Genomic DNA, 22,523 nt, shown 5'->3' on the forward strand with positions numbered 1-22,523 from the left:
GAACACTTGCTGATCTACTATCAACCAAGAATCACTGAGACTGATCTAAAACATATTTATGCATTAGCTAGTGAACAAATCTTTGAAAAAACAGAAATTGAACTAAGAAAGCAGAAAATGTAAACTTTGTTAACATAAATGATTAATACCATTGTTATACCTTGCAGATAAGCTCGTTTAAAGTACGAAAATTTGAATCCAAATAAAGAAACATTGAATGTCCAGATAAATTCAGGAACCTTGCTAGCATATGCCAAGGTGAATGACTATAGTCATTGCTACTGCAGCCTTCATGATATCATTCTGAGGACAGATTATCTAGAAGTTTTCAACTGGATGCTGATGGAAATCTAGATAGGAAGTTGTTTCCCAGCTATAGCTTTTGTAGCAGAGAGACAGCGGATTACCAGATAGCAGAAACCAGTAGACCTGAGCAATTAATTGTCCATGGAGTCCAGATGCTGCTTTTGATATTACATACTGCAGCAATAAAACATTAGCTGCTAAAAAAGACTGTCAAACACTCTTAAGTGTCTGTTAACATTTATTATCAGCCTAAGTTGCTAAAACCTGGCTGGAATCTTATGCTACGTGCTATCTAGTCACCAAAATATCCCAATTTCTTGAATTAATTTAAGCATAATTAACCAAATAGCCAAAACGTGCTTCCCCTCCACACCCAAATTTACTTAAGTTTAAAGTAACCTAGCTTATCCAGTTTTAACTAAACAAATTTAACTAAAACTGGTCAAGATACTATGGAAATCCAGTTGTTGTTTATCTCATTCATGCAAAGCCTTTTTTCCTGCAACTGTTAGCGGGGGTTTTTTTTTTTCTTTCTTTCTTTTTTGGGAAGTCAGAAAGAAGTTGCTGCAGAGATACTGAGATACTTTCTAAGGGAATGGGAGTAGAGATAATACAATACTTCAGACATGAAGAAAACACAGATTAAAAAAAACCTCCTAAAGAAAACAGGGAATACAGGGAATAGCAGGCTCTAAGGCCAGCCAATGAATCGTAGCTCAAGACTGAAGCTGATCTAAGGGTTTCTGCTCAATCTAATTTATTGAATTCCATTCCCTCTTTGTTTTGGATAGCAATGGAGCAACTCAGATGCTCTATTCCTTAGTCATCAAAGTCAGCTGGGTGACTTTGAACCAGTCCATCTCTCTCAGCCCTATTCTGGGAAATCAAAACAAAATATATTGACCAGCAGTGGTAAATTATAATGTATAAGCTTGAGTAAAGAGGCTTTTATCCTGCAGTGGAATGATTTATGCTAAGTAGGAGTAGGAGGATAAGGAGCTCTAATGCTTCTCTGTAATTGTTTAACTGAAAATCTAATCAAAACTTGTTTATGAATAGTTTATTATGACAAAGAGAGGAAGAAAACTGATGCTTATTTTATAATATAGAGGTTTCATACCTATTTTAAAGTAAGTTTTATAATGTGTTTGGACCTTAAACGTCTGTGTCTCCGTTGACTGATTCAATGAAGAATATACCATAATTCTACACTGAGCACATTTTAGATAAGTTTAGCCACAGCAGGCTTATCTTCTCTTCCACCAAAGCATTGATAGGACTCAAAGTGCTTGTCCTGATCACAGAAAAACAGTTTTATACTTTTGAGCTTAACAATAGCGTTCCAGGCTCTTGTAATTATCTTGGCAGAACTATTCTGTTCTTAGTCTGATTTTAAGGTCATTGTTTGATGACATGGGACAATTGTACTATTTTGCTCCATCCTATCTTTGTAAGCTTTGTTCATTCCGTTCAGCTTTCTAAAAGGATCTTGCAGTTAAGCCATATCCTAAATACTGTAGGTGACCCTTACTATGGATTCATTCGTTCATTTCTGTTTCTTATTTTATTTAAGATGAGATAAGATAAGATAACCTGCATTATTACTTTTTCTGTGTACTTATTAAAAATGAAATTCTGATGCCTGCTTTCAAAAGAAAATATGTGTGTGTGTTTGTATGTGTATATATATTAATCACATCAATTTTGAATATATAGCAAAAAAAAAGTCTTGAGAGTTAACATGATTGATACTCCAGTAGTGGCCAAAATTGTGGAAACCTTTTGGGAAAAGTGTACAGTAGAAATGCCAGCTTTGGTTAAATTTCCACCATTTTTTCTTGTAATTGTAGCCTTGTTCACTTAATAATACTATTTTACACTTTCTGGGCAACCAGTCAACTATTTGTACCATTACTTTATTTTTTTTACATTTTACAAGCTCACTAAATGAAAGAACAAAAAAAAAACCCAACTTGATAGCGATCACATAACACATTGGCAAATGTCCTCCCCTCAGCTTCAATACATGACATCAGTAACTGAATCCTACTGTGATCTGATTGGCTCATTGCCAAAACAAGATGACACCTGATTGGCTCTCTAAACACTCATGCTCTTTGGCTACAATCAGATGAAGGAAAGCTACCTGATATCAACCTAAGCAAGTTGTGCTTCCTTTTTCTGGTTATTTGGCTATAATTTTTCATAGAATAAAGTACAGATAATTGAACAAACCTTATTGCATTACATTCTTGATTAAATTATCTTTTCATTGATATATAATTTTATGGTACTACCCCCACCAAAAAAAGTGGTGTTATTAGCCATTAAACCTCAAAAATACACTTTTCTCAAAATGTTTCCACAATTTTGGCCACTACTATATATGGTATATCTAGTTGTTCTGCTTCAGATAAAATGAAGCCTCCTCCTACAAGCAGTGGTAGGATTCAATCGGTTCACACCACTTCGGCAGAACCAGTAGCTAATTTTTTGTTGCCCAGGCCCAGAATGGACTTCCAAAAGTGGCATCCACACAGAGAACTAGTTATTCACATATTTGAGTCCCACCACTGCCCAAAAGGTAACAAAGAAAACTGGTCATGGAGAGGATGTATAGCGTCCCAAACAATACTGCATACCCTGGTCAAGCAGCGCTTATATGCAACCTCTTAGATAAAAGGAAGTGAACTTCCAATAATCTTTTCTACTGTCCTCAACACTCTCTGCACAGCCTTACTTAGTAAGCTAGAAAAAGGTGGGATAGACAACATCACCACCAGATGGATTTGTAACTGGATGACAAGCCATATTCAACAAGTAGTCTTCAATGGTACTACATGGAGAAAAGTAAGCAGTGGGGTACCACAGGGCTCCGTCCTAGGGCCAGTACTCTTTAATATCTTCATAAATGACTTAGATGAGGGAATAGAAGGGGAACTCATCAAATTTGCATATGACACTAAACTGGCAGGAATAGCCAACACCCCAGAAAACAAGCTCAGAATCTGAAAAGATATTGACAAACTTAAACAATGGGCCCTATCCAACAAAATGAATTTTAATGTGGAGAAAAGCAAAGTCTTACATTTATGCAGGAAAACTCAAAGGTATAAGTACAGATTAGGGGAGACCTGGCTCAAAAACAGTAACTGTGAGAGGGATGTTGGAGTCCTAGTGGATAATCACTTGACTATGAGCCAGCAGTGTGCAGCAGCCACCAAAAAAGCTAATATAATCCTGGGTTGTATAAACACAGACATAGAATCAAGATCACATGAAGTATTATTACTACTTTATAAAACCCTAGTGAGACCACACCTGGAATATTGCAACCAATTTTGGTCACTATATTACAAAAAAGATGTTGAGACTTTGGAAAAAGTTCAGAGAAAAGCAACTAAAATCATCAAAGGCCTGGAGACTAAAATATATGAAGAATGGCTGCAGGACTTGGGCTTGGCTAGTCCAAAGAAAAGAAGAAACGGGTGACATGTTAGCAGTATTCCAGTGTTTGAGGGGCTGCCACAAAGAAGAGGGCATCAAACTATTCTCCAAAGTACCAGAGGGCAGGACAAGAAACAATGGTTGGAAACTGACCAGAAAGAGAAGCAACCTGGAAATAAGGGAAAACTTCCTGACAGTGAGGACAATTAACCAGTGGAACTGCTTGCCCTCAGAAATTGTGGCACCCCATCACTGGAGGTTTTTAAAAAGAGACTGAACAGTCACTTGTCTGAAACCATTTCAATAATGGTTTTAGCAATAATGAAACTGATTTTCTCCTTGGATGGATCACATACTTAGAATTAAAAACAATATGTTTTTAGCTAAGAAAATATTAGTGTTAGGAGTGGCTGGTGTAAAAATCTCTGTTAGACCAAATATGATCCAGATGGATCATACCCCAAGGTTCTGTTGGAATTGATACTGTAGATGTGATCTCAGAACCACTGAATTATATCTTTCAAAAATCCTGCAGCACCAATGAACTACCAGAGGACTGGAAAAGAGCTAATGTAGGTCCCATCTTCAAAAAAAGGGAAAAAATAGATCCAGGAAACTATCAGTCTGACCTCAATACCTGGGAAGATTCTGGAAAAGATAATCAAGCAACGAATCAGTGAACAAAGTCATAACATTCGTTTGTCAAAAACAGATCATGCCAGACAAATATTGTTGCATTCTTTGACCCGGTGACAAAATTAGTGGACCAGAGGAATGCTGTGGATATAATTTACTTGGACTTCAGTAAGGCAATTGATAAAGTAGAACCCAATCTACTACTTGATAAGATAGGAAAATGTGGGTTAGGCAGCATCACCACCAGATGGATTTGTAGCTGGCTGACTGGCCGTACTCAGCATGTGGTCCTCAGTGGAACTGCATTTACATGGAGGGAAGTGTGCAGTGGAATGCCCCAGGGCTCTGTTTGGGCCTAGTGCTCTTCAACATCTTCATCAATAATTTGGATGAGAGGATAGATAGAGAACTCATCAAATTTGCAGTTGACACCAAACTGGCAGTAATAGTCAACATTCCAGAAGATAGGCTTAAGATATAGAAGGATCTTGACAGACTTGAACACTGAGTGCCATCTAACAAAATGAAATTCAATGGTGAAAAAAGTAAGGTTCTACATTTAGGCAAGAAAAAACAAATGCACAGATAGTGTATAGGTGGTACCTTGCTCAATAGTAGTAACTTTGGGAGGGATCTTGGAGTCCTAGTGGTCAATCACTTAAATTTGAGCCAGCAGTGTACTGTAGCTACCAAAAAAGCTAAAACAGTGCCAGGCTGCATTAACAGTGGGATAGAATCAAGATCACATGAGGTGTTAATACCACTTTATAAAGCCCTAGTAAGGCCACACTTGGACTACTGCATCCAATTTGGTCACCACGATGTAAAAAAATGTTGAGATTCTTGAAAAAGTACAAAGAAGAGGAACAAAGATGAAGTCCTTACCAAGGATATGGGATAGGCAGATGTGGATGTTTAATGGTATTATAGATATCGTCACAGGATGGAAGCTCTTCCTAGTAAGGCCACCTTTTGCAATTGACTGATGGTGAATTTGTCAATGCCAATGATGTTCAAGTGATGCTCCAGTTGTTTTGGGATTGCACCCAAGGCACTTATTACTATTGGTACCACCCTTGCTTGCCTTTGCCACAGTTGTTCTATTTCTATTTGTAGTTCTTTGTATTTTTTTTATCTTCTCCAGTTCCTCCTCTTCTATTCTGCTCTCTCCAGGCACTGCCATGTCCACTATCCAGACTTTATTGTCATTATGATTATTAGTATTGTTGTTGTTGTTGTCATCATCATCATCATCATCATCTTCATCTCTGAAAAGTCAGATCTATGCAATATTCTTTTAAATATATCTCATTTCTTGTATGAATTTTATTTTGACTTAGTTCTGTAGTGTTCAGTCACTAAGACATAGGGACTGTTGTTGCTTCAGGTTGTTTTTTTAAAAAAATGTTTTTTGTTAAACATTTTCAATTATTACTTATAATAAGAAACTAATCTATCCAGAATACAACATCCTGGGGAATTTCAAACTATGTTTTTTATTGTTCAGAATAGAGCTAATCTACACTCAGCTTTTGTTTTTGTTTTTTTTCAGGAAATTGAAGCAACTGTAAAATCTAAACAGCCAGATGTGGAAGGAATTTTGTCTAAAGGGCGTCATTTATATAAAGAAAAACCAGCTATTCAACCAGTAACGGTATTGAAGCAACCTTAATAATACTCATTACTGTATAATAGATTATACTTCCACTGTTGCAAACTCGTCCTTGATGTGATCTGCTTGAAACTATTAAAAATGCACTACAGAGAAATAAAAGTTATCTTTTCAATTAAAGTTATTTATTAATGTCTTAAATTAACAACTAGTTTGACTTTGGTGGGTCAAAAGTAGTTTTATCTAAAATTCTAATGCAGTTTGACACCCCTGCATTAGTTGATCAACTATTTCAACTCAGTGATTCTACCTGAACAATGAACTACTAATTACAAGTGAGTTTTGAATGCTATCTTAACAGAATAGAAATTAAAAGCAATAAATATATAGGTGAAATATTTATTTTAAAATGCTAGATTTTTCTTAAACTTTTAATAATAGGCTTAAATATTTCTATTTCTTTTAGAAAAAATTGGAGGACTTAAACACTGACTGGAAAATAGTAAATCATTTAATCCAAGCACTAAAAGAAAAGCCAGGATCTGCAGTTCCAGTTGTACCTCTTGGGGTTGGTAAGTACCTAATAACTTAAAACCTTTAAGTAAGTATTAGGTAAATACCTAATAACTTAAAACCTTTAAGTAAGTATTAGGTAAATACCTAATAACTTAAAACCTTTATAGGTAGTTGTCCAGTCTTTTTTAAAAAACCTCCATTGATGAAACACCTACAACTTCTGAAGGCAAGCAGTTCCAGTGGTCAATTGTTCTCACTGTTAAGAAGTTTCTCCTTAATTCCAGACTGCTTCTCCCCTTAATTAGTTTCCATCCATTGTTTCTTGTCTTGCCTTCTGGTGCTTTGGAAAATAAGTTGACCACCTCTTTTTTGTGGCAGCCCCTCAAATACTGGAATACTGCTATCATGTCACCCCTAGTCCTTCTTTTCTCTAGATAAGCCATGGCCAAATTCTGCAACTGTTGGTCATATGTTTTTTCTCTAGGCCTTTAATCATCTTGGTTGCTCTTTGCAACTTTTCCCAAAGTCTCAACATCTTTTTGGAATGTGGTGACCAAAACTGGATGGAGTATTCCAAATGTGGTCTTACTAAGTATTCATATTTATAAATTCATGTTACTAATACTTCAGATGATTTTAATACTATGCCTCTGTTTTTACAAACAAAGATTGTATTAGCTTTTTTGGCAGCTGCCACACACTGCTGCCTCATGTTTAAGTGATCGTCCACTAGGACCCCAAGATCCCTCTCACACTTACTGTTTTTTAGCCAGATTTTAGCTAATGTATATTTGTACCTTTGGTTTTTCCTGCCTAGGTGTAAAACCTTGCTTTTCTCCACATTAAATTTCATGTTGCTGGATAGGGCCCATCGTTCAAATGTGTCAAGATCTTTTTGGATCCTAACTTTTGTCTTCTAGGGTGTTGGCGATTCCTCCCAGCTTAGTGTCATCTACAAATTTGATGAGTTCCTCTCCCATTCCCTTGTCTAAGCCGTTTATGAAGATATTTTTTTTATTTTAATTCCATTTATATCCCGCCCTTCTCCGAAGACTCAGGGCGGCTTACAAGCTTAGCAGTAGCCTTCATTCTATGTACATGCCTGCTTATTAGGGCTTTCACACACACACCCCAAGCGGCATTATTACAAAGTCAGCTTAATTGCCCCCAACAATCTGGGTCCTCATTTTACCTACCTCGGAAGGATGGAAGGCTGAGTCAACCTTGAGCCTGGTGGGATGCGAACCTGCACTAATTGCAGGCAGCTGGTGTTGCTTAAGGAGGCATTAGCCCACTGCTCCACCAAGGCTCTTATTGAAGAGTACTGGGCTTAAGAGGGAACTTTGTGGTACTTCACTGCTTACTGCCCTCTATGTAGATGTAGTACTATTAAGGACTACTTGTTGAGTACAGTTTGTTAGCTAGTTGCAATCCATCTTGTGGTAATGCTGTCTATCCCACATTTTTCTAGTTTACCAAGAAGTAGATTGTGTTCTAATTTGTCCATTTTGCTGATCTACTAATTTAGTCACTTTATCAAAGAATGAAATAAGATTGGTTTGGCATGTTCTGTTTTTAAAAACCTGTGCTGACTTTTAGTTATAACTTTATTTGTTTCTAGATGTTCACAGATCTGGTTTTTGATTATTTCTTCCAGTACCTTCCCAGGTATTAATGTTAGGCTGATTAGTCTGTAGTTTCCTGGTTCTGTTCTTTTTTCCTTTTCTAAAGATGGAAACCACATCAGCTCTTTTCCAATCCTCTGGTAGTTCCCCAGTGCTCCATTTTTGAAAGATATGGTACAATGGGTCTGAGATAATATCTGCCAACTCCTTCAGTACTCTGGGATGTAATCCATCAGGTCCCAGTGATTTATATTTATCAAGATCAGACAGGTGTTCTCTTACCATTTTCTTGCTTAATGATTTGGCTTTTTTTCTGGTGTTAAAAATTCATTTATTTTTTTATTTTATTTTTTTATTTTAATCCCATTTATATCCCGCGCTTCTCCGAAGACTCAGGGCAGCTTACAATCTAAGCACAAATCAAATGTGCTTAGCAATAGCCTTCATTCTATGTATATGCCTGCTTATTAGGGCTTTCACACACCCCCCAGCGGCATTATTACAAAGTCAGCTTATTGCCCCCAACAATCTGGGTTTAATTTGAGCATTACATCCCTATGTAGTAAAATATATTAAGCATTACATTCCAGTGTGATAAAATATTTTGCAAGTTCATTGAGATATTATTTCTGTCATATAATCCTTTTTATAAATGGGTATCTTCACTTTGCTATGCATATTTGGAAACACTGTCAAAGAATTTGAACTTAAATGTCTAAGAATGTAATATATTTGGTTACTGATTTCTTGAACACAGATAGACATCTGCCAGCTTTTCTAAATCTCACGCCATGGATATTTTCTTACGTGGACTAAATTTGCAACTTTTTTCATCTGATTTAGACAACTTATTATTGCTATCTCAAAAATAAAAGTACATGCCTTGCACTAATCACAAGTATTTTGTATGCAAATCTACTCCTTAATTGCTATCAGTTTCTAATAAAATAAAAATATGTTTTTTAAAATAAATCAAGTGAGAAAAGGTTCAGTAAGAGGGTGTGAATAAATTTTATACAGACTTCACCTGAGTTATGCTTGTCTTTGCTTTGGTCACATATAATTTCCTTGCTACCCTCAATCATATGCAAATTTTCAAAATCCATGATGGTCAGGGCTTAGCAATCTTTCTGAGATAATTTATTCAGAGCAGAAAAATGAATATGCAAATGGTAAATCTGTACCACAGCACAGGGTATCCAATCATCATAGATATAATCCTCAAACAGTTTATCATAACCTATTTGTAATAACAGTATCAGGCTTAAGGAAAAACATACCTGACAGTTTATATTCACCTGAGCCTGAGCATTTTTTTTCCTGCATAAATATCAGAAAGCTCTCTGTGTAGTCTGCAATATATCTCCTGGGATTCCACAAAGTTCTATATGATCATTTGTTGTCATCAGTTTGTTGTCATCAATAATTTGTTTGACAGAATCCTACAATAAGGATTTATGACAACTCTCCTTTCAAAACTCTTTAAATCTTGCAAGAGTGAACAAATTACCTTATGTTTATTTAGTGTTTCAGACAGTTAATACACAGTAGTGGCCAAAATTGTGGAAACCTTTTGGGAAAACTGTGCATTTAAGGTTTGATGGCTAATAACACCATATGTTTTTCAGTAGTACCATAAAATTATATATCAATGAAAAAATAATGTAATCTAGAATGTAATGCAACAAGGTTTGTTCAATTATCTATATGCTATGAAAAGTTATAGCCAAATAACCAGAAAAAGGAAGCACAACTTGCTTACGTTGATATCAGGTAGCTTTTCTTCATCTAATTGTAGCCAATGAGCATGAGTGTTTAGAGAGCCAATCAGGTGCCATCTTGTTTTGGCAATGAGCCAATCAGATCACGGTAAGATTCAGTTATTGATGTCATGTATTGAAGCTGAGGGGAGGACATTTGTCAATGTGTTATATCAGACATGTCAAACACAAGGCCCGGGGGCCGGATCCGGCCCGTGAAGTGGTTTCATGCGGCCCGCAAAGCCATCCTGGAAACAGTGAGGGAACGGCCCCCACTGCCTTGGCCCTGGCCCAGAGACCCTCCTTCTGCCAGAGACCCTCAGATCTGTCCCACTCCTGCCCAGGCCCCCATAGGCACCCTTGATGCGAAAGATGTAGAGCTGGCCACGCCCACCCAGTAGGCCATACGCACTCTAGCCACGCCCACCCAGTAGGCCACGCCCACCCAGGTCACACCCACCCAGCCCCTTGAGGGCAACCACAAGGCTGATGTGGCCCTCAATGAAATTGAGTTTGACACCCCTGTGTTATATGATCGCTATCAAGTTGGTTGGGTTTTTTTTGTTCTTTCATTTAGTGAGCTTGTAAAATGTAATAAAATTAAAGTAATGGTACAAAGATTTGACTGGTTGCCCAGAAAGCAATGTAAAATAGTATTATTAAGTGAATAAGGCTACAGTAATAAATAAATTAGAAGAAAAATTGGTGGAAACTTAACCAAAGGTGGGATTTCTAAGTTTTTAAAGAGGTATAAGGAGAATCATTCACTACAAAACCACTGGTAAAGGCAGGAAAAGATGCACAACAGCAAGTGATGATAGAAGAATTAAGAGACTGTGCCTACATGACAGAAGAAAATCATCTGGGTGTATACAAGATGAAATGGCACAATGAAATGTGAAGTTGAGTGCAATGACTGTTCGGTGAAGACTGCAGGAATTTGGCCTAAAATCTAGAATTCCGTGAAAAAAGCCACTTTTATCCCTCAAACAAAGGTTAAAAAGACTAAACTGGGCTAAAACCCAGTTTTAGGAACAATGGGACAGCGTTATTTGGAGTGATGAGACCAAGGTCTCCCTGTTTGGTAGTGATGGCATAAAATACGTAAGGAGACGAATTGGAGAAGATTTGCATCCTGATTGCATTACATGTACCGTGAAACACCCAGTTAGTGTTATGATCTGGGGTTTTATGACATCAAAAGGTGTAGGCAGAATTTGTGTGATTAATGGGAATATAAATGGCCAAAATACATTAATGAAATACTTGAGCCCAAACTGAAGCCTTCCGCACATGATCTTTTCCAAGACAATGAAGCATTTATATTTCAACAGGATTCAGCTTCATGTCATGTTGCTGCAGTGTGCAAAAAGTGGTTTCAAGGTAATCATATTCCACTGCTGTAATGGCCTGGGAATAGCCCAGACCTTAACCCAATTGAAAATCTATGGAGCCAACTAAAGAAACTTGTTAGTCAGAAGAGAACCAGCAATAAAACCCAGTTAATAGAAGCAATCATTCAATCTTGGTTTCACATTATAACAACTGCAGAACTAAAGGACTTGGTTCACTCCATGGGAAGACATTGTAAGACTGTAATTCATGCTAAAGTTTACCCAACTAAGTATTAACTGACATGGTGATAATTTTTGTATATCTTATTTTTTCTATGGTGATAATTTTTATATATCTTGTTTTTTCTATGTTTTACATTTCTTCTTTATAACTGCTATTCTAATAGCAAATCCTTCATAAAGGTTATTGCATTACATTTTGGATTAAATTATCTTTCTATTGATATATAATTTTATGGTAGTACTCCAAACAAAAGTGGTGTTATTAGCCAGCAAACCTCAAATGTACACTTTTCCCAAAAGGTTTCCACAATTTTGGCCACTACTGTAGGAAATTAGCAACTAAGTACTTATAAAATATTATTTATAAATGTATATGCTTGTGTATATTTTATGATTTGTATAAAACAACAATGCTACTAGAATGTCCAGTTTTATTAATGTTTAAATATATATCCAGCATTTAAATTTCAGCTAATGTTGATAGTGCTTCCTAATGGCCCTAGTGCTAGAAAGTTTATTCTATACTTAACAGTCCTGATAATGGTTTAATTTGACTCCATCTAAGTAAATGAAAATATTAGGAGAAAGCTTTTTAGGATGTTCCATTCAAAGACTGATTTCTTATGTAAAGAAATCTACTCAATAAATAAATAAATGTAGCTTTTGAAGGTCAAAAATCATATTGCAGGAAACATTTTCAACTCAATCTCTCATCCAATAAAAAGAAAAATAATTCAAATTAATACAGCTACTCCTTTGGAATTCAGATCAGAACATTTCAGATTTAATATACTCTACATAAGAAAGCTTAGTCTCTATATGAGGATGCTCCGGAGGTCATTCAGAGTATGTAAAGGTAAAGGTAAATGTTCCCCCGCACATGTGTGCTAGTCATTTCCAACTCTAGAGGCCGGTGCTCATCTCCGTTTCAAAGCCGAAGAGCCAGCGCTTGTCCGAGGATGTTTCCATGCTCATGTGGCCGGCATGACTAGACGCCAAAGGCACACAGAACGCTGTTACCTTCCCACCATAGTGGTCCCTATTTTTCTACTTGCATTTTTGCATGCTTTCGAACTGCTAGGTTGGCAGAAGCTGGGACGAGTAACAGGCGCTCAACTCTGTTACACGGCACTTGGGATTCGACCCGCCAAACTGCCGACCTTCTGATCAACAAGCTCAGCGTCCTAACCCACTGAGCACCAACATTAATACTGAAAAATAATGAAGAGAGCCTGGCTAAAAACTGACAATATGTTTTAAAAGCTAGGTGAATACTAGCTTAATAAATCAGTTCAGTGATTCAATTTTCCATGATAGATTTTTGGTGTCCTGTCTAGCTAGGTGGCCACAATGCTAATAGTTTGACTGCCAATTAACCAGCTGTGTTGTAGGACACCCTTGTGTGATTCCCAAGGTGCCCCACAGAAGGGCAAGCTGGCTTTGCACCAAAAAGAAAAATGAGTGGCTCTTCTTGCACCATCATCCTAGGCCCCCTCTCTTTCCCAGAGCCACAAATTGGAGGGTTCAGAAGCCGGCAGGAATCTGACTGACTGCATGGAGTGCCAACTTGTCTCCACACTGAAATGATACCTATTTATCTACTCACATAGAACATACTTTTGAACTGTTGACAGAAGCTGAGCTGAGTGACAGGAGCTTACCCTGTCAAGCAGTGCTAGGTCTCAAACTACTAGAGCAGGAACCATCTCCAGCGTTATTAGGCCACCTTGTCTCCCATCCTGTCTGATGGTAGAATATTTTAATGCATCAGTGAAGTGAATAAAATCATAAGATCTAAAAAATTGAAAAGAAATTTAAGCCATTAAGGCCAGCCCAACCTGTTGAGTGCTTGAATCCAAAGGTTCCCTAATGTATGACAGTCTAACTGCTGTTCCTGTCAGGAAGCTTTTATTTAACACCCATGGTGCTTCCTTATGATTGCATCAACATATATCTTTACACTCTGAGTCAAGAGGGAAATTTACATGATTTGTTTACTGATACAAATTATGCTATCCCAACATCTGAGCTTTAATTAGTCTGAGTAAGAATGCTGATCAATTAAAGGAAAATGATTGATAAATCCTCTGGCTTTATTTCCCTACCATCAAGTATCATCTATCAGGAAAAGCAATAACTAGTTTCATCATTAATGTGTTATGGAGTGATGTGGAGCAAATCTAAGTGGATGCCTGGAAAAGACGATTTAGCCATATTCCCATTTGAGAGTTACTAGTGATATTTCCTTTCAGCTCTTTCTGAACATATCTCTAGAGGTGTTCTATTTAAAAACAGAGTTGTTTGTTTAAATGCATGTCTTGTGTTCTTCTGGCAAAGCTCTATTCTCACGTACTAAAAGTTACTGAAAATATTGTGTATGGTCGACAAAAATGAGCTGAAGTAGGAAGATATGTTCATACAATGCATCAATAGAACTCCCTTCCTGTTTACCCAGCATCTTGCTCCTAAATATACAACCTATCAGCTGTAGAAGGGACCAATCAAAAAGCTTTGCTAGGGAATGGCACTGCTAACAAATGGCTGTACGGAGCAGCATTCTAAAGTATTTTTAACATTTTAAACTGATCATCATCCTTATGTGAGGAAAGGGGCAATTCTAAATGTGAGATGACAGAGATAGACAGATAGATAGATAGATAGATAGATAGATAGATAGATAGATAGATAGATAGATAGATAGATAGATAGATAGATAGACAGAGAGAGAGAGAGAGAGAGAGAGAGAGAGAGAGAGAGAGATAAATAGATAGATGTTAAAATTTAAATGTCATTGATAAAGCTAACTCAGCCTAAACATACTTCATCAGTCAGTATCAGTCACATCCAATGGCAGTTCATTGCTCTCCAAGCAAGCCGAGGCCAAAGAAGCCAAAATCAAAAGCCAAGGAAAGAACTGAAGTGGCTCAACAGGTCATTGAGGCCTTTCCAACCTTTGGTAAAGGGGAGAGAACTCCGACCTCTGAGAAACTTAGACTGGTCTTCTATGAGAGTGATAGTGAAAGGGAGGAAGACCCTATGGTAAGTAGTCCTATTTCTCCAATGACTACCAAAGTAGAACTGTTTGTACCTTTTTCAGGAGTAAAGGAGACCCTTACCTATTGGACTCAGGCTGCACTGGGTGTGTGATCAGCTTGCCCACAGTAAAAAAAAAAGTTGGACTGCAGCTTAGAAAGTTAAGGCAAGCCATGGAGTTCAAGCAGTTAGATCGATCTCTCATGTGGGAGGGGGGACAGAACCTGCAAATTACCTCACCGAATCGAATCAATGAGTATAAAGTTGGGCAAGCATGCTGAAATGTTTGTTTTATTGTAGCCCCTGGAATGACTGAAGGGATGATTTTAGGGTTAGCCTGGCTAAAGAAAAGAAATCCCTTTAGAGATTGGAATAACAACAAGTGGCAATTAAGGAACAGAGGAGTCAATCAACAAAAGCCACAGGAGGCACCTGCTTGCAGATGGTTGAGAAAGCAAAAGTGAGAGAAGGGAATACACAAAAAGCAACACAGCAGTTACAACACACAGTACCTGCTGAATACAGAGATTTAATGGAAGTATTTAATGAAAAGGAATTGAATATTCTCCCCCCCCCCTCTTTGGCCATTGGACTGTGCCATAGAGATAATTCCAGGGAACAAATTTCATAAACCAAAAATTTATGCTATGAGACTAAATGAAATGGAAGAGCATAGAGTATTTTTAGATAAAACCCTGGCTCAAGGTTTCATCCATAAACCAGTCAGTTTTTTCAAAAATGAAAGTAACCCTGGACTTTATTCAGATACTCAAGCTGGAGACAAAGACCAAATATCTAGCCTATTGTCAGGTTATAGCTACTGTATTTAAATAGTTTGTCAGTACAAAAAGTCAGGAAAGAAAAATGGTTAAAAGTCGGTACCAGAGACTTGCATGAGATGATAAAGCAGGCTAAAAGGACCTTATTTCCAGCAATTGTCTTTACCTCTGTCTCTTCCTTTTAAATGTCAAGCTCTCTTTGGCAGGTTCTAACTTGGCCAAACTTCCCCAAAATTCGGTACTGCCTTGTCAGTTATTCCAACTTTTAAAGTCTTGGATATAATTTTATTTTTCCTCCCATCTTATTCATGGCTGTTAAGAAGCACTGTTTTATACTTCTCATAGTTTTTGATAAGAGACAGTTGTTTCTTGATTTTATCTAAATTCTTGCCTGGTCAACTGTTACTCCCAATTATCTTTTAAAATAAAGCTCTCAGAACATGCCTCTTCTTCTAAGCTAATGCTCATGTTTCTAATGCCCAAGGAAGTGCTCATATTCAGCAACTCAGCCCTATAGTCTGACACCTTCCTACAGCTCATCTTTTGCAGCACTGGAATTGTTTAGGGCACAAGGCTGTAGACTAGCGATTTTACCAAAGCTGTCTCATGAGCTGATTGTATTTTTTGACACATTATCTTTCCTTCTATAGCAAATAACACTATACAAAGGGAATACAAAACACAAGTCTGCTTGAACATCTGCCAGCATGACAAATACCATATATAAAAGGCAGGTTAAAAATTAAACGAATGAAAGCAATCTGCCTTGCTTCATTGTTTCTTTAGACAACCCCATATTTTGTAATATTTTGTTATTATGTGATATCTGAATATTCTTTTTTAAAAAAAAAACAAGTTTTATTGGTTTTTCAGTTAAAATCTACATATTTAGAAAGCATCATGATGACTGGGTAATCAAAGATTCAGTAACAGAGTTTTCAGTACATAATTCAGGTTACATTATCAAAACATCCTTTTCAATTTCCCTTAACATTTCATACAACCAGTTTAAACTAATAAATTTCTAGAGATAGCATGGTCAATTGAAAAATTTGTCAATTCAATTTCATTGAGATATATCTATGTCCTGTTATTAAAGTTTACCTAATTTTAATTTTAATTATATTATTCAAATTTAGCCTTTAACATCCCAAATAATATTCACAACCCAAATTTCCCTTATTTCATTACAGCAAAAACTATAGCATCTAACATGTACACAGTGGCTGAGTAGCTATATTCTACCTAATAAACTGTCTGTTTCACATCCTAATACATCACACATTACTGACAGGACCACAGCCTATGTTTCCTGACAGTTAGAACAATTAACCAGTGGAACAACCTGCCTCCAGAGGTGGTGAATGCTCCAACACTGGAGGTTTTTAAGAAGAGACTGGACAGCCATTTGCCTGAAATGGTATAGGGTTTCCTGCCTGAGCAGGGGGTTGGACTAGATGACCTCCAAGGTCCCTTCCAACTTTATATATTATTATTATTATTATTATTATTATTATTATTATTATTATTATTATTATTATTATTATTATTATTATTATTATCAATCTAGAACTATTTATACACAACCAGATGGTATTTTAAATTTTAGCTAATTCTTAATTCTTGAATAGAATAATCAAACGTCTTTTAACATCAAACATGGGATCTATAAACCAAATTTCCATTATGTCGGTGCACAAATTATAATGTCTAAAATAAGCCTAATAAATACATAAACACATTCTAGTTCTATCTCATAAACATTTTCTATTTTAGATCCTGATAGATCACTGGTTACTAAAAGGATAACCTTTAATGGTTCTCTAAGAACTCACTTTTTAAATCTAACTTGGGCTTTCTTTTTTTGCCAATCAGGTTTCCAGACCAAGGCCTTTGAATTGCCAGATAGGTCTCCCTTCACTCCAATACATATTATTTGAATCGAAGGAGGCCATCTAGCCATCAGTGGTCCACAAAAACCAAACCATTTGTAATCATTGTGTTGTTGCCCTGTTAGTTCTAGTCTCTGTATTTGCTCTAAAAACTTTATCTTCAGTTTGGTCTGTTTTCCTCTTCCGTCTGGGTGCATCTGCTTTAAATAAAGTGTCTTATCCAATTTTGTAATTAATGCTTGGCTATCCAGGCTTTCAGGGAACTGTCTTTGTTGATCTTCCACATCCTCTATGTTAACATCACTATCTTGCACATTAAGTTTTCCCATAGTATGTTGTTGGTCCTTAAGGTTATTTGCCATAGTGAAAGTTCCTTGTACTTTTAAAGTAGTTGGTTCTTTGGATAGTTGTTGCTTATATTCCTCTGTCTCAATAGTAATATCTTGCAATTTTATTATATTCTGAAGTGTAAATTCTTTAGTTGCACTCTGGGTTTCAATTTGTGACTTAAGGTTGGCATGTAAATTATTAAATCTGGAGATAGACATCTCAGTAACTCTGTAGATTGTTTCACATATGAGGTTATAATCAAGCAAGGTTTGTGGCTGATCCTTCTCCATTTTGTAATAATTACAGTATAAATAGTCCTTGGTGGAGGCTAGTTTTCAAACAAAAATCAGTAAGAATCCACCTCCACAAGTCTAAGCCAAATTCATCTCCAGCTGTTTCAAGTTTTTATCTTAATGCCAAGGTCAGTCCAAAATGTAAGCAAGCTTGTTTTCCAATAGTATTCACTAAATATCCTCAGAGTACTTCAAAAGACAGTATCTTTTTATTTATTTCTTTTTTGTCCCCTTTTTTAGACTAATAGGTAGAATAGTCCATTTCTGTAAATATAGGAACTTTGGGCCAAAAGTAGAAAGGCAGTAAGTACAATAAACCAGTATAATTTACTAGAAGGCTGTTTCTTTTCTCTCAAAGGCTGCTCTTGAGGAGGGTGGGGGAAGAAAAAATCCCTTCCCTCTCTCCTCACAGGGGGAAGCAAATTCAAGAAGCTTTTGACAGGGAAAGTAGACAATTAGGAAAACAAGAAGGCAATTCTCACCCAGTTTTCAAGTGCTTTGTTGTGCTTTTGGCTTTGGCAGGAAACGGCTAAATGATGGGCCATGGGACTGGCCGATCCTTTCTTCTTTGGTTCGGAGAGTAGCTCCAAGCCAACGGGAGGGCCGCCGCCCTTCTACTGCCGATGGGAGAGACCTCTCCCCTGCTCATCGCCCCTCCAGGGTGACTTTCGACCCGTTTACAGGGGCCCCCCAATGAAGAAATTCAGGCAACACGAGGAGCGAATCCCTCACATGTCTGGGAGCACTGAAATTCCGGAACCAGAAGCCTTGATATCTGAATATTTTAAACTCCTACCTATCTCAGACTTCAGCATAAATACTTTTATTGAATAGCGTCAGATACAGAATGCCTCTCCAGGCACAATTCAAATGTGCAAGTTACAGTGCATACCCTATGGGAAGAGAAGAAACATCTATCTTTTCTTTCCTCCCTATCACCATTTTATATATAGAATGGTGACTGCAGTCAATGACATAAATCAATGGAAACTGTCCAAATTATTGAAATGCTTGATTTATCATGATCCCCAAATTGCAAAGCAAGTTATTAGTGGGGAATTTATCTTGCAGCAGTCAACTTTTGTAGGTGATGAGTGACACAGGATCAGAGCTCCCATGTATATACCCTACAGAAGGGGTCCTCAACCTTGGCAACTTTAAGACTGGTGGACTTCAACTCCCAGAATTCAATTCTGGGAATTGAAGTCCACCAGCCTTAAAGTTGCCAAGGTTGGAGACCCCTGCCCTAGAGTACAAATGTTCACAATAACTAGACTGAGTTTTAAAAGCAATCGGAGCACAGCAGTTTAATGGTGCTATACTCCAAACAGACTCCCATGTATGATATGTGTGTGTGTGTGTGTGTGTGTAAATTTTTTTGGATTGCTAACAAAGAATTAAAGAGAGACTGATATGCATTTCAAACTTATTTGTTCTCATCAGTCAGCCATACCCTTCTGAGATTCGAACCTGTTTGGATTGTTAGCAATCCAAAAAAATTACACAAATATGAGCTGTCACTGCTGTGACTACTGCCTGTTGATGGCCTTGGGTTAGGCTGAAACAGGAAATAAGATTTGTCCCATGTTTGTGGCCTAGCAAGGTAATCTAAATACTTAACAAACATTTAACATATATTCGTGTGTGTTCGTCCCAGAAGAACGAAGCTGAAGTCACCAGCCTGAGGATGACGGATGAGATTTCGTTGAAACGTTGCCCTGATACCTCCAATTCTACGTGGGAAAACACACACCTTGTGTGCCTCAGTAAAAGTCATTCCTCTTTCTTCTTACTCTAGGAATGTCTTTCTCATGGACTGCAAATGAGTAGACATGCTATCTCCCGGTTTCAGCTGGGCCTTATATAGCTTTCTTGTCAACATTACTTTTCTGCTTGCAGTCTCTCTCACGTATACATTGCGCAAAGCTTCCCAGCACTCTTTAGCAGACTGGAGACCCCTCACGTGTATCAGCTGGCTACCCTCCAAACTCATGATTATGCTGGCCAATACTTTCTCATTCTTTCTCCAGTCTCCATCATCCAGGGATGCAGGTGGATAAACAACTATCATCCACAAATCCTCCCATTGCAGGTACATCTCCATTTTCAGACATCAGGAGAGGTAGTTTGTCTCAATCAGATGAGATACTATGAAACCTCTTCCCATTATGCTGATGGAGTCCATGTTGTCTGCTACCATCACAAAGCACAACAAACCACAAGCTTTAACTCCTCTGGCTCTGGCTCAAGCTCTCACTGGGTTTCTCCTCTCTGGGCCCATAACCTGTCAGAGCATGCATAGTCTTATTGTGCGAGATAACCCAGGAGTAAACACAGTAAACAGTGGTATATAGTAAATGGTGGTTTATCTTACACTATCTACAATATCATACACCAGGAACAATATAAATACACGTGCTAATACAGCAGGATCCAACAAACCACAGTTACATCAGGAAACAGAAGAGAAAGAACACATCAGCAGAGCCTTCCCTTTATACAAAGACTCTTAAAGAGACACAGACCCTGCTGAGTCATTCCCATCATTACATCTTACATTACTAAGCTGGTTAGCTGTTAAATCAATACCTTGACATTTCACTTATGTAATAATAAACTACTTTTCTTCTGTAGAAAGCATAAAACAATGTACATGCAATATGCAACCAATGTGCAGTCTACTTTACATGTTGTGATAATTGTGCGGCAATTACAAAAATCAAGCACGTTAATGGGGTAATTATTTGCTTTTTGTCTGTTCCCAGCAATTATCTCAGAAATTTGGAAGCATTTTCTTCCCTGGCCATTTGCTTTACAAGCTTGCCAGGAGAGATGTAGGAAGCTCTGTGGTCTGAATCTCCAGTACCCATGGCTCTGCATCTGCTCAATTAATTTGCAACTGGATGTTCCAGATGCGGTAGGAGTTCCTTTATTTTATACAAGACCAAACCATGTAGTTAGTTGTTTAAAACAAACCACCCTCTCTTAGTTTGTAACAAAGCTTGTACTTAGCTAGATGAACATAGATATTTCTTAAGTAAACTGAAATAATTTAGATTACCATAATTTGCATTATGTGGTTCAGAATATGACTGTCTGTCCTATATTATTTGTGGGACTATCTGTCATTTCTCCTGGTTCAGTTGCACTGGCTTGTCACTGAATTATGAATCATATTTACATTGTTTATTCAAACATATACATTTTTTTTAACTTTAGGAATATTTTATCCATTATGTTAGAAGGGATTTTGTGTTAATTTTCTATGGGCTTTTTGGAGTGCTGCCTAGAAGACATATCCAGGTCCAATTACAATCTGGTTGCACCAACTCTATCCTCTACCAACCTACCCCCAAGTGTATGATTATCATCATTGTTTACTCACTGTAAGATAATCTAAAGTCCATTTGAATAAACAAGCATTTTCTCCTAATTTTGCACTTTACTTGCGTATTACTGCCTTATGGCAAATTCAGTTTTTATTTGCATTATATATTTTATTTACTGTTTAATGAAGTTGAATAGAATAATTATTTCTGTCTGACATGTTTATTGAATTGTAAACAAATATTCACCAGGAGCAAGGATTTTTTTTTAAAAATGGAAATAACTATATTATTTCTGTATTCTTCTTCTCCCTGTAGCCTTAAGGGCAGTACAATAGTGCATTGGTACTCAATTGCTTTGAAACTCATCGAATTAGGTACTCAATGCATTTTGATGCAAATTTTTGTTCCGGTATTCATCATTTGTTTGGTACTCAAGATAGAACTTGTCAGTGTTGGCTGCATTGTGACTCTGTAAGGGTCCACTTCAATACCTCATCCTAAGAAAGCAGAACTTGTGGAAGCAATTTCTTCCAAAAGGAACTTTCATTGGGAGAAGCTGATAGCAGGCATAATAGACAGGATCTGAGGGTTTCCCACTCAGATCAATAGGTTAAAAGAGTCCCTAGCAAACCCCACCCCAATAGTTCATCCAGTCATTCTGAATGGGCCAATCCTCAGGTGTTAAGTCCATTGTGGGAAAGAGTTGATAACAATGGTCTTTCCCAGGCTCGTAGCGATATTGTTGGGGCTTTGCACCTTCCCTTCCAAAATGGGAGATAAGCCAAATGGCTGGAGGCACATTCCTTTCTCACACCAAGGTAACATCAAGGTAGAAACAGTTCAAAGAGACAGTTCAAAGTATGCTGAGACAGCGAAAGGGATACAATGTAGCAATAGAGAGAAACAAAGAGACAGCCTGCAGCGTTTTCCCCTCTCCCCTCTAGGAGTATGACAGAACCCAGAGTAATAGAAGAAATAGAATTAGAAAGAGTCCCCATTACTAATATCATGGGATCTGACAGACTCACTACATTATTCCATATGGGGGGGAAAAGAAGAGCGCTGACACAGACATTCTTCTATTACTTTGCTAGTGCATATGCCTTCATTAGGAATAGATATGTAGAGTTCTCAAAAATATTTATATTCATCAAGGTCAGACAGGTGTTCTCTTACCATTTTCTTGTTTATTTTAATTTTTATTTCTAGTCTGTCTTTTAGAGTTAGGTTTTTAGTAGGTTGGGCTATAATTTATTTTTGCGTGAAGACCGATGCAGAGAATGAGTTAAGCAGCTCTGCTTTCTCTCTACTTCCTTTCTCTCTATTGCCTTGCCATCTTCTCTCTTTAGTGGACCGACTATTTCCTTTCCTTATCTCATGTTATTTAT

The 22,523-nt window shown here is 37.3% G+C and overlaps 1 protein-coding gene across 8 annotated transcripts in view; it reads left to right on the top strand.

Moving 5' to 3' along the window:
* Nucleotides 1-22,523, top strand: part of DMD (dystrophin) — a 906,062-nt gene that overhangs the window by 620,190 nt on the left and 263,349 nt on the right. For 7 of the 8 annotated variants that reach the window (XR_014492555.1, XM_083362891.1, XM_083362889.1 and 4 more), the window contains 2 exons: nt 5,942-6,043; nt 6,468-6,573. Coding sequence is in view for 7 of the 8 variants with exons in the window: in XM_083362891.1 (XP_083219017.1) it covers nt 5,942-6,043; nt 6,468-6,573 (208 nt within the window). In the remaining variant the exon portion in view is untranslated. Of the gene's footprint in view, nt 1-5,718; nt 6,044-6,467; nt 6,574-22,523 lie in introns of those variants that run through there. The other variant, XM_083362896.1, reaches the window with a different exon arrangement.

Source organism: Vipera ursinii (genome assembly GCF_947247035.1).
Source record: "Vipera ursinii genome assembly, chromosome: 4".
Classification (NCBI taxonomy): Eukaryota; Metazoa; Chordata; class Lepidosauria; order Squamata; family Viperidae; genus Vipera; species Vipera ursinii.